This window comes from Berghia stephanieae, chromosome 1, assembly GCF_034508935.2.
Source record: "Berghia stephanieae isolate SIO BIC M18660-M18661 chromosome 1, UCSD_Bste_1.3, whole genome shotgun sequence".
Taxonomy (NCBI): domain Eukaryota; kingdom Metazoa; phylum Mollusca; class Gastropoda; order Nudibranchia; family Aeolidiidae; genus Berghia; species Berghia stephanieae.
Genome location: NC_088360.1, coordinates 75,264,046 through 75,277,823, shown reverse-complemented (window position 1 = coordinate 75,277,823; position 13,778 = coordinate 75,264,046). Strand labels below are relative to the sequence as shown.

The 13,778-nt window shown below is 33.1% G+C and overlaps 1 protein-coding gene across 1 annotated transcript in view; it reads left to right on the top strand.

The window, feature by feature from the left end:
- Positions 1-13,778, top strand: part of LOC144957115 (deoxyribonuclease TATDN1-like) — a 42,894-nt gene that overhangs the window by 25,613 nt on the left and 3,503 nt on the right. The window contains exons 5-9 of the mRNA XM_078888104.1: positions 3,838-3,901; positions 5,666-5,815; positions 7,588-7,630; positions 8,335-8,461; positions 11,068-11,144. Of these exons, the coding sequence (XP_078744230.1) occupies positions 3,838-3,901; positions 5,666-5,815; positions 7,588-7,630; positions 8,335-8,461; positions 11,068-11,144 (461 nt within the window). The remainder of the gene's footprint in view (positions 1-3,837; positions 3,902-5,665; positions 5,816-7,587; positions 7,631-8,334; positions 8,462-11,067; positions 11,145-13,778) is intronic.

Sequence of the window (13,778 nt, the reverse complement as noted above, 5' to 3'; positions counted from 1 at the left end):
CATTACAAAGTTCAAAATGTTATGACAAAATTGATATTAAAAAATCAGAATTAGGATTATAATTCAAAATTCACATATTTTATCAAAAATATCTCTCTTTGGTGACATACTACATTATCTCTGTGATAATTGTGGAAATTTTCAGACAATTTCATTGAATAGATTCTGAGAAACGTCTGACACAGTATCCCATACCGTTAGAAAAATGACATATCGAGAAAATAGCAAAATAGCTTCCCGTTTTTCACACTTTTCTTACTACCTGTACCATGTTCGACTATGTTTCGTGCCTTTATAGTATACTTTAAGAATTTGGACTTCAATTATATTATTTCTAAGATAATAAAATATCATTTTCCACCAAAATCTCAAAATCAATTTTTCGAAGGATTTTTCTAATAATTAGACCCAAACCACCCATTTCTCTCTTTGTAATGAGAAGTAGACTTATCATGGTCAACAAATTTTGAATTTGTGAGTACTTTTGATCCAGCCAAATCGTTACCAAGAACCATATCAATATTGTCAAAATGTAGTTGAGAAACAATTCCTATCAATACTGCACCATTATAATAGGCAGAATTAAATTGAAGAGAATAAATAGGAGCAGTATCAACTCCTGGACCTATCCCTTTAACATTTATTTGTTTAATAGCTGATAGACCTCTAAGACATAGTTTTTCTTTTCTTATCAATGTTTGTGTGCATCCTGTGTCTTGGAGTACACGTATATGAATCGTCACTTTGTGTTTTGTTTTTATTTTACCGTCACAAACTAAGGGTGACAAAGAATTCGAATTTGTCAAATCATAGGATAAAGACATGCATCTATTATTTTAATAGTTTTGTCTTACATTTCCGATATATAGTTTGTCATTATTATTATTATTAATTGTAGTAAATAGGACCACAGAATCTATTTTGAAATCTAGGCCTGATGTCCAAAATGTCTTTGTTGTTTATTTGGCTGCCTAGGTCCAAAACAGTTTAGGGTTACATGAATTATAACTGCCCAAAGAGAATTTATGACCAGTGTGCGAATTTGAACCTGCCCCGTTCACATTTTGAACATTTTCACTTCCGAAATTGGTTTGATCAAAAGTTTGGTGTGTTCATTGAACAAGCTCAAACCCGTCACACATGGCTGCCAGCTCTAATGGACTCATTACATCATGACCTCTTTCTTCTACATAAAGTCTCATTCTAGGAGGAGTACTGTCTTTTAAATTCGTCATTAATGTTAAATTGTTAAGACTATCAAAATCATTAACCTATATAGAAGAACACCATTGAAGAAAATTCCTCTCTTTTTCTTGATTAAATTCTATATAAGACATGCTTGTTGGTAAGCCTTTATTTCTGAATTTTTGTCTGTAGTGTTCAGGAACTTTTTCATAAAGTTTCAATACACTCTGTTTGAAATAATCGTGATTAGGAACTTGTGATGGAGAAAGAGTTGTAGACCTCCATTGCTGATTCATACAGTTTTGATTGGATTAAGATGTTCCTAATTTCCTGGGGCCAACCAAAACTAAGGGCAACTTTCTCAAATTGTTGAAAAAATTCGAAAACTTGAGAAATTTGGAATAAATGCAAACAATTTGGAAGTCCACAACTGCTCTAGCACTCTCATTATATTTGACCTGTAGTACACGGGTGATCACGGACCTTAGCCTCATGCAAAACAGTGTTAGTATCAGGATTAGTAATGTCAGTGAAATATGGTAATTTGTCATGGACAGCTTCCGAGGGTTGATCTGCAAAGACCTCAGCACCCTGTAAACTATCACTGTTTGCTGCATTCAAAGGGTTAACAGTTTCAGTAGCAGCCTGATTGTTATCAATGCAAACATATGGTGCAAGTGTACCTGAATTTCGCTCTTTGTATTCGGATATGAAATGTCAATGTCATTATTAATCGCCAAAGTTTTAAGTTCTTCCTTGTTTTTGGAAAAAAAATCCTGGAAGGTTAACTTATCCATGATGTCAACAGGAATAATTATAAAAGTATATGGAACAAATAATTAGACAATTAGCTTTATATTAGATGAAAAAAAAAACATCTTTCAAAAGGAATTTCAAAACATTTCAAAATAAAATTTCATGTGCTGACACTCCACATGCTATGTCATTCCACGTGCACATTTTGCAAAAATAAAATTTACAAGGTCAATATTATCACTGAACCGTCTTACATTTAAATATCTTTTAAAGATAAATTCAATTGAATATGGCTGAAAACATTTGGGTGAACAATAAGTTCAAGTGCGAAAAACGTTCAAGCTCCAAAATCCGAATACTACTTTCTAAGTAAAAATTATTATAACACTATTACAAACACAGCACATTAATATAATATGAGTAGAAAACTCCAAATGTCACAATAAACAAATGTCACAATAAACACTACTCACCAAATTTCTTCCACTCTGTAAGAAAACAGATTGAATGAAAAATGTTAGTGATTAGAATTCACTTCACACATTACAAGGTATTAATTTTAATAAATAGGTTAAAAAACTATAACATTTACGGAGAGTACGCAATTTTGAAATATATATTTTATTTTAGAAATGAGAAAGTCGTCTTTAAAAGTAAAAGAGAAAAGTCTTTACAGCCTATGAAAAAAAAGGGTCCCTTATTTGGCACCAGATGTTACAGGTGTTTATAAGAGGGGTTCAAGACAACCGCTTTGTCCTAAGACAGCAGACAAATGCGGCCAGTAACATAGAATAGAACGAAGGACCCACCGGGCTCACATCATTAGATTATGATGAACCAAGATGGAGAGAAGAAGAGAAAGACAGAGATATATAGAAAGAGAGTCATCTAGATGGGACAACTCACAAGAGAGTACACCCATCTAGGAATACGTGAGTATGTGACAAGACGAACATGCCATTGAATTTAACAAAAGGAATAACACAATTGTGTTAAAACAATTAAACTAAATTACAGACGATACTTTCTATACCTCGACATACTTACAAACACTTAAACACATAGATACATTTTCAAACTACATGGAACAACTATTCATCTCCATTTTTACACACATCCTTTCCTCACTCGACACAAACGGACTGAACTAACAAATCACTCAACCAAGGCACATGGGTTTACAATAGGGGATGAAATAATATTATCATAACACTATTTTCCATATAATTAAAGTTCAAAGTAAAGAAAGGTACTTTACACGAAACTAAATGAATGTGCACTTATCAATAACATATTTCCAGCATTTCTACTTGACATGTTTCATAATAATTCATTTATTCCTTCCATAGGCCATATGGAACTAAAATTCTATTTGTAAATTATAAATCACAAGTTACACTTCTTTTTTGTACTATGACTAAATCAGGTTTTGATTCACTCAATTAAGTATTTTATATTTATGAGACACTTTTCCTTAGGAAATGATACTGGGTTTTTCTCTATCATTGTGGTGGTGGAGGAGCAGTGAAAGGGGCAGGAGGAGGAGAAGTAGGAGGAGAGGAGTAAAAAGAAGACTGCAAGAGAAGGAGGAGGAGCAGTTGAAGTTGAAAGAGGACAAACGAAAGGAAAAGTGGTGTGGAAGGAGGAGGAGGAGGGAGATGAGAGCAAACTAACAATCATAAAGTTAAAGAAACAATCCAACTATTAATTTACATTCAACTAAATTGGCGAAAACAAGTCGTGACCAGTGCAAAAAAAAAAAGGAGCTCACATAAATAAGTCTAGCCAGAGAATAGTTAGTTGCTTGAAAGAAAAAAAAATAAGGAAAGAAAAAATAGATGATGATTCAGTGGTGAAATATTTGAATAAAGATGATGTTTTTGTCATTATTTTCAGATCATCGTCACTGGTGGATCTTTGAAAGACTCACGGCTTGCATTGGAAGTTGCAAATAGCAATGGTAATAAACAAGGAAAAAACAAATTATTGTCTTAGTTGAAATAAAAATTAAAAAATCCCTGTTTTCAGGACGAGACAAGAAGGACTTATATTAATTATTGATTAAAAGGCCAATGATAAGTTCAAGAAGGTCAAACTATTCACTGTTGACTGTACAGGATGAGAACATTTTTAAAACAAATATTATATTTTTTAACCAGCTATATTTGTCTGAGTGAGCTTGCAGGGGGTGTCACTAATCCCGCATTTTGATTGGACAAATATCTTCTGGTTAGCATTCTTAGTTTTTCCCACCCCCCACCCCCCCCCCCTCCTCCCTCACTTTCTCTCTCCCTATTTCGAGAGAGGGAGAGGGGTGGGGGTGTTGGGGGGCACACAGGGGAATGCTAGTATATATGACTGTAATGAAAGAGAACAGGTTCGTATAAATGTTATGCATGTTATGTTATGTTATGCAAATACTCACAACATCTGCCCACCAGATGAATCCTACCAAAACATATCTGATTTATGGAAGGAATTCGTTGACGTCACTCAGCTCTTTGTTATTATTATTATTTTTAGTCAGTCTGTTAGTGATTAGTTATTTCTAAATTATATCTATCAGACAATAAACGTTATAAGTTACACACAGTTTTGTGTGTTGGTATGTTTTATTTGACTGGTGTATGTTGAGAGTAGTTTACCTAAATCCATAGCATCAATATTTAAGTGAGACCAAATCACTCAACTCCAGGTTCAAAATCAATAACAAAGAGCTGATTGAAGTCGATTTCGTTCCTTCTATACAATGTTTTGTAGGTGAAAAGAGTGGACAGAGTGGAGTTCTTGGATATGTATTGATGCTATGCATTTAAAATAATCACAACATCCGCCAGCTGGATATAACGTACCAATTCATAACACAGTGTAAACTTGGAACGTTTATAATCTAATTTATATAAATTAATGAGAAGTAATCACCAAAATGGCTGTCTAAAAACAATAACAAACAGCTGATTGACGTAAATTTCATTCCTTCTATGGATCTATGTTTGTAATCAGTGTTATATTCCACTGCATCAAAACAAAATGCTGTGCTTTTGCTTTCTGTTTAAAATTGCATCGTAAATCTTAGAGATTGAATAAAATTGATTTAACATTTTTATACGGCTGTCGTAAAATCGACTTAAATCACAAAAATCTCGGCATCCTGCATCAGATGGATAAAAACGTTAACAAACTGGCTAATTTTCATAGCAGATAGTAGTCTGGTTTTCCTGTAGTCAATACACACATACACAGACATACAGACTTGCTTTTTCTTTTATTAATGTAGATTATGGCTCCTTTTTGCCATATTTGAAGATGGTCAAAGGCCAGGTTTTTAACCAATAACGTGGCACTTATTTGTTAATACACATTGTCAATTCCAATGCGTTAATATCTTTTTGGAGATACAGATCCCAGACAATACTTGCATTTTATAACATTTGTTGCATGAGTATGTAACTGTAGCAGTGAGCATGGATGGACAGCCTCTTAGATTATGGTGAATAAAGGCACTTGTTCTCTTGGATGTGCAATATGTTTGTTCGATTTCATTTGATTAGTAATTTCCACAACAAGGTGTTTTACATGATTTTTCAAACCAATGGCCGCCAACTTCTTAAGCATGAAAGCTAACTTGTGTTTATCTTAAGCTAAGGTTTTTTAATTTATTTATTCATGAACAATTTTTGCCCCCCCCCCCCCCTTTCACCACCCCACCACCCCTCTCCTGTAGAGTCAATGTACTGCACAGTTGGATGTCATCCTACAAGGACTTTGGAATTTGATGCGGAGGGTCGCGATCCAGACACCCATTTGACGGATTTAATTTCCCTGGCAAATGATAACAAAGGAAAGGTGGTTGCAGCTGGAGAGATGGGACTTGGTAAGTCAAATGGGTTGGTAAATATTAATGCTTGAATCAAATGGAGGTAGCCAAAGTAAATATCTGTTTCATGAGCACGGAGGTATGTATTTTAATATATATTGATTGCTTTATGTGAAAGTGATGTCTTAGTCTTGTACAAGTCATTGAGATGTATTTTCACAAAAATCATCCTTTTTGATTTAACAATTTCTAATAACATGTATAATTTCTAATAATATGTTTGATGATTTAGACCTTAATTATATTTTTTCTTTTAAGAAGTACGCAACAAAGTTTTGCCATCTATGCAGTGTATCTGATGAAACAATATCCAGATTAATGGTTTGTGCTTTTTGTATTTTTTAAATTCCTCACTACTCAATATCAAGCAAGAATATATATTATTATTATTATTATTATTATTATTATTCATGTATTAAAGTTCTCATCAGTGCTATTATTTAGATTAAATTGCAAAAATACCTGATAATTGTTGATGATTTGTCATCGTAAGGTGCCAAAGATGGTCAGAAGTTAAAATACTATCACTCTGATTTGTGTATTACAGGATTTTGAAATATTGCTCCAATGTAAAATGTTTATTTAAATTAATTTCTGAAAAATTTATTATTTATTTTTATTATAACATGAATTTTGTAAATAAAAAATAAAAAAGATGTATCAAAATCATGTCCATAGATTGAAAAATTTAATGTAATCAGTTGATCCTCCTTTCAGATCAATGAACACAACTATTATTGCCATAGCAATGTAGAAATTTTAAAAATATATCCTTACTCGTATTAGTGGGTCTGCCCTACATACTCAATATGCCTGTTTTAATTCTGCAATCCTTTACTATAAATCCCTGTGCCAATCTCATACAACATATTGGTAACACGGTCAAATCATTATTATCCATTGGCTTATTTAAGGTCACTCAACCCATGCAAAGAATTTTATTTCATTTTCAATATTAAACCATAAAAGAATGCCTGCCTTTTTTACTTGTATGTTCCTATTTTATAGAAAAAGAAACGGATCAGATATTGAATACAATGACATAAAGTTCAGGATTTGCTTGTCTTTAGCACAATTTTATAATATGTTCACTGTTGAGGTGTCCATAAAATGCCTTTTAGCTTTGCCTCTCCCTTAGATGCGCAAGATGAAACTTTAAAAAATAGTTTTCCCCTTTGACACAGCCTGTAGTTTTAATTTTTGTAATCGATCTGATGCCTGGAAACTCATTGGACACATACATAGTGAATGAACAAGTGTGCATCTTATAAACACATTTTAAAAATCTATGATTTGATATTTTCACAACCAATAAATGTAATATGTGAATTTGACATATGGTTGACTTCTGCTTCTAACCATTTAAGATAAAGCTACATTGTCACAGTAATTTTTTTGGTCAAACTGAGGATATAATGCTTTCATGATAGGAGTCAAATACTGACAATTGCTTATGTCCAACTCTAATCATGCAAATCTCAAAAGGCACTTTGTGTGTGCTAAAAATAATTGTGAAATTTCATCTGATGCTTGTACGGTTAGAATCTGTAACTGACAATATAAAACAATCAAGATGTGATTGTACAAAATGTTATCCATTTACTAAGATGATTTGAGATGTCTCTTTACCTAAGTTCTTATATGTAATTTTGATCATTAAAAAACAGGTAGCATGATTAAATTCTCTTGCTTTAATAAGAATAAAAATGAGATTGGATTTTATTCAATTCTTTTCTGGTTTTTTTTTTAAATAAAAAAAAAACCAACAGATTATGACAGGCTTCAGTTTAGTCCTAAGGAAACTCAATTGAAGTAAGTAAAATTTGAAAACAATATATATTATTCTTTTTCTTCATTTAAACCATTTAAATTTGCTTTTACAAATTTCTCATATTTTCTTGTCAACTTTTTAACCTTATTCTTTTTTTCTTCATATAAACCAACTCATTATTGCTGTAGGTCTGCATATCCAGGAGAGAGATAAAAATGTATTTTACTTTCCTTATAGTCTCTACTGCATTTTAAATGGTCTCAAAACATTACTATAAACATTAAAACATTATGGACTGGAAGAATTTGAGGTATTTACAAAGGCATGTCCTTGGCTTGTGCAAACGTTGCTGGATATATTTTTCATGGGTATGTAAGTTCTTTTTCGGCCTGTTTCTTCAAGTTAAATGGGATCAAATCACCACACTACAGTTTCGAATTTTTGTTTATGTTTATGTGAATAGTTTCTTGATTGATTTAATATACTTTGTTCATCACTGTGTTTGATGCTGGTGTTTTGATAAAGTTTATGTAGATTAACAAGAAAAAAAAAATATTTTTGGCAGAGTATAGGAAATGGAGGAAGTGAATTTGTGAGGATGCAAGATTTTTCTGTATGTTGTTAGTTGATAATTGACATTGCAATAACGTCCTCCCTTTTTCAAATCTTTTTTAGTATATAATAGTAGATCTATGGGTAATTATTTATTTCTACTGCACCTACCTTACCTTCCACCCATTTACAGATACCTTGAGAAACAGATGGATATGGTTTCAGCCACGAAACTTCCTGTTTTTTTCCACTGTCGTGCTGCCTTTCCAGACTTTTTGTCCATTGTGTCCAAACACAGGGACAGCATTCCGGGAGGAGTGGTCAGTTTTTGTTGATTTGTGCCGATGCTGTTGTTATTGTATTTGTTCTAGCTATTAGTTGCTTTTGCAAATAGTAAATATTCATATTGGTAGTTTCAATTTTGTTTTTAAGATGCAATTTAAAATCTATTTTCTGATTTTTTAAATTAAAAAAAAAACAAATTTTAAATTTTATTTTATATGTAACGGTATGTAAATGTAACTTTTTATATCATGTTGCAAATCTCAGATAAAGATTGCTAGTATTTGACTAATTGTTACATATGAGTCAGACATACAAACAAATGAATAACCAGTATTTTATGGAGAGTTTGTTTCTGACTTGTCCTTTCATACATGCCTTTCAATATTTTATTTTCAATGTGAGACTTTAAATATAAGATTATGATTATGCAGCATTATTAAGCTCCAGTTATTTCTCTTTGATTCCTGTTGACGTCATACTTTTTAAAAAGTATTCCTATCTAATTCTGACATCATGAAAATTGAATTTAACAACTTTTTATATGTTGGTAATCTTTAAATTGAATTTTCGTACCTTTTCTTGTCCACTGCCCAAAGGTTGACATGCCATTTGTTTTGTCTTATTCTTGCTTATATGAACTTTCTTACACATCATCTTCTTCTTTCAGCTTATCCCGCATTTTGCAGAGTTGCCATAATGAATGCCACATCTCCATGCATCTCGGTTCAGAGCATCATCTTCCTCCAGGCCCAGTTCTTTCATATCGTCCTTTACCTTATCCAACCATCTAGTCTTTGGGCGTCCCTTTTTCCTCTTTCCCGCTAATTGTAAGTCCAATACTTTCCTTCCCACGAACTCCCTATCTCATCTCTTCACATGTCCAAACCATTTCAATCTATCTTCTCTCATTTTTATTGATACATTCTTCACTTCAGTCAACCTTCGAATTCGTTCATTTCTCACTTTATCATTTCTTGTCCAACCAAGTGACCATCTCAACATCATTTCTGCCACCTCAACTTCTTTATCTTGTTTCTTTGTTGTACCTGCTGTCACTAGTTCATATAACATTGCTGGTCTTACAACTGTTGTATATATTTTTCCCCTTCAACTTTGCAGAAATTCGTTTGTCACACATAACTCCAGTTACCTTCCTACAATTATTCCAGCCTGCCTGTATCCTTTTCTTAACCTCCATCTCATTGCCCCCATCTCCTTGTACAGTTGTTCCTATGTATTTGAATTGGTTTGTCTCTGGCATATCCTCTTCTCCTATCTTTTTTGGTAGTCCTTCTATCTATCTGTTGTCCGATGCACAAATACTCTTCGATCTGCTTACCCTTAATCCCCTCCTTTCCAACTCCCGTCTCCAACCCTCCAGTTACTTTTCCACCTCAGCTTTTGTATCATTCAAAAGTACTATGTGATCTGCATACTATTTATTAAAAATATTTTAGGTGCTGCTTAGAGCACATGCAGTTGTTCAGGTGATTGTTTTCTCGTTGGATGTATGACACAAAATTTTGTCTGCAATACACATGTTATATTGATTGATTTCCTCAATATTGATTTCATCATGATAATACCTAGTAAAAGTATGGAATAAATATCAGCCCGTAATGACATCTGTATTGGATTTGATTAATGTCAGCTTTCCTTTGTACATTAAAAAAAATTTAATTACAGTAGAACATGAAAGTAACGTACTCGGAAATAGCGAGAACTCGGAAATAGCGAGTAAAATCTAAATCCCCGTTTTTTTTCTCTTATTTGAGTCAATAAAATTAGCATGAAGGTAGCGAGTATGAAAAAGAGGTCAACTCGGAAATAACGAGCATTTCCTGCCCCAGCCTAGGACTTCGAAAGAAGTAAAGCAAAACAACAGACAAGGGCGATTTAAATATTTTTAGCCTAGCTTCTTTCCTTTTTTGTATTTTTCGTTACGAGTAACATTACATAGTAGTAGTACATAGTAGGGGAAACACATAATTTGGGTGTGTGTGTGTTTGTGTGCGTGTGTGTGTATTGGGGGTGGGGGTCAATTATTCACCCAATGTGGTGCCACGCGACACGCGAGGTAAGCACTGGCAGCCAAGATGTCAACACTTAGCAGCATCGGTCAGCAAGTAGCATTCGTTAACTAACGACACGATCAGCCAGAGAGGGGAGCGTGGAACCATCATTTTCAGTGGGTCAGTGATTGAGTGCTGATGCGCTTGCTTACCTCATCAAACATGCCTAGTGCATACAAACACTCGCACACACGCACACACACACACACACACACATACACGAAATCTTGATGGAAATGGAAGGGGTGGATCAACTTCAACCCGTGGCCATCATTACGTAGTTAACGAAGGCCGTGTTCAACCCCGCCCCCACCCCACTTTATCCACACACAGTCATTTGCACACAAGCACAAACACACACACACTCATTGTCTTTCCATATTTTTGTACGGACGAGTGACCTTTCCTGGCAACTCGGGAATAGCGAGAACTCGGAAATAGCGAGTAGTCAGGAGTGGACCCGTCAAACTCGCTATTTCCGAGTTCTACTGTATTAATGTCATATATTGATAATTAAGTGACTGTTAACCATTTGTTCATTACCAATTCTTGGCGTCTTCTCGCAACAGGTTCATTCCTTCACAGGGACCAAAGAGGAAGCAAAGGCAGTGTTAGACCTTGGATTTTACATTGGAATAAATGGATGGTCAGTAGACCTGATTATTTCTTGGGATTGATTTGTGGATGATAAAATTAATTTTTAAAAATGTTAAATTTGCTTTGTTTTAATGAGCTGATTGAATTTGCAAAGCTTTTAGATAAAAACGTCCACATTAATCTGTTCTTTAAATAACTGGGTGGGGTTCCTGACCTCCCATTGTGGGCAGGGGGGTACATACTGCGTCTTCTTTCCCCTTATATCTGTTTTCCAACATGCTTTCTGTCTTTGTTTTGGGATGAGATTATTTGGTTTTGTTCTGGCCCTGGCTGAGAGGGAAACAGTCAAATACATAGTTATTGTTTTGGGAGATGATATTTTTTTCCTTGTAAATCATCTCTCCGTTATGTATTATTATATTTGTTATTTTTGTATTATGTATAATGTAAGCATTTGAGTGTATTCCTCTTTGTTGGATTTTGTGCTTGTGTCCGGATGAGACTTATAGGTGATTTCAAACTAAAGTACATTGATGGTGTGCTCTTGGAATCTGCATCTGATCCCTATTTGTTCCCAGTTCCCCTATGTCTTACTTTCTCTTGGGTGCTTTATTTGTAATTCTATAACTTTTTATTATCCCATTTTCTTCCTTTTTACTGGCGCTGATATAACCTAAATGTGTTGCAAGCGCCGTACAACCCTTAAAACAAAACGAAACAAAAACAATCTTTAAATAAAGCGTCAGTCAATAATTTTTAATTTTTTTTTTAGTATTGTGAGATGAGTATTTGAATAAGGCATCATTCCATTTGATCTTGTCCTCAAATTGCGTCATATGATTTAACATTTTCATATATTTTATATAATAATTACAAGTTAAAGCTATAAGTGCTGCATAATTTAACATATAATATTTAAATGAGGGAAAAACATAATATTTCCAAATTGTTTATTTGCAATTATCATTGTGAATCATTAGATATGTTAAATTATGCTCATTCAGCTCTTCAATTAATGTTTGATAGAAAAAAAATTATAAATACTGATGCTCAAGTAGCTCTACAATCTATAATCATAAAAAGTTTTTTTTAATCCAAACAAAATTATCGAAAAGCTATATTTTGTACTTGGAAATGAATACTTCCACTTCATAATTCCTGTGGTGCAATGGGTTTCAGGATATTGTGACTCACCAAGTAATGCCAAGATTGATGAGCTTGCCAAATTAAAATGTTCAAGAACATAATTACACCTGCATCACCACAAATGACAAAACATATCATGGGTGAAAACACAAAGAAAATTATTAATATTGAACCTCTAGGCTGTTGGAAAATAAAAGCAAGTAGACTTTTATTCCACTATCTGAATCAATCAATTGAAAAAAAAAGAACATAAGAAACCTGGAAATAAAAATTTAAACCTTAATTTTGTACCTTCAAAAATTTATATAATGTCAGCCGATTGTATCAAAATTCAGATCTATCAAGATGAAATATTTGGTTTTCAAACCATATACAATATGACATACTTCTAATTTTCAAAGACTGTACTGAAAATAAAACATTTAAAACAAACTTCCAATTTTTTTGCTCGATATTTTTTTCTTTGCAACTCCATTTCAAGGCTGATTCATCATTTTTTGTTAATCACAAAAATGAGTATTCAGGTAGAATAGCTGAATGGTTTATGCCTGTTTCCTTGATAGTGTTTTGACATCTTTCTTCTTTTTCTTCTTCTTCTTCTTCTACTTCTTCTTCTTCTTCTTCTTCTTCTTCTTCTTCTTCTTCTTCTTTTTCTTCTCCAAAACAAAAGTATGGTGATTTTTTTATAGCCTCTTGTGCGTCTTCAATGTTTCAATATTCGTCAGAAGCTTGATACTAGCAGGAAGATGATTCCATATCTAAGCTGAAAATATTTGGGGAAAATGATTAAAGATGTTAGTCAACATTAGATGGAGGACAATTTAAAATGTTATATCCCAACTGTCTAGTTTGTGTTTTACTTGTTTTTGGTATTGATCCACTGATCTCTATAAAGCAGTTTAATCCTTTGTATAGAGTTGTTATTTTAGCCCTGGCCCATGCTTCATAATGATGTATCCATCCTAAATGTTTCGTATGTGCATCTGTTTTAACACCAATGAAGGAGTAGTCGTTTGTAATCTCTCCTCGCAGTTTTGTAGTTTTAGAATTTTTTTTAATTTAGTTTTTATGGTGTTGATCCCAGACTTAACAGTCATGGTACAATATTGGTTCAACTGGGATTTATATCATTTCCCAGTATTTGAATTTGGGAAGCTTGATGTGTTTTGTTTGTGAACTCTTTGGACGGAATCTGCCCTCGTACCTACATATTTATTTTCTGGCCCCATAAGTTTGCAATCAATAATAAGTATTTCGTGTGTTTAGATTTTAATAGAATATTGTCAAAATTTTTATAAAAAGAATGATTAATTTGATTTAAATTGTATAATTTGAAAAAAAAAACAAAAAACTGTGACATTTATCTGGACCTGACCTAATCTGGATGGAATTTCACTTTTCATTTCTTTTCCCACTGTTGCAAAATATCAAGATATTTCTGTAAAATTCATCCAAAAAATATATTTGTCCTTAGAAACTATTTGCGTTGTATTTGGAGAAATGTTTAACAACACTATTAAACACTGATTTTTTTAAA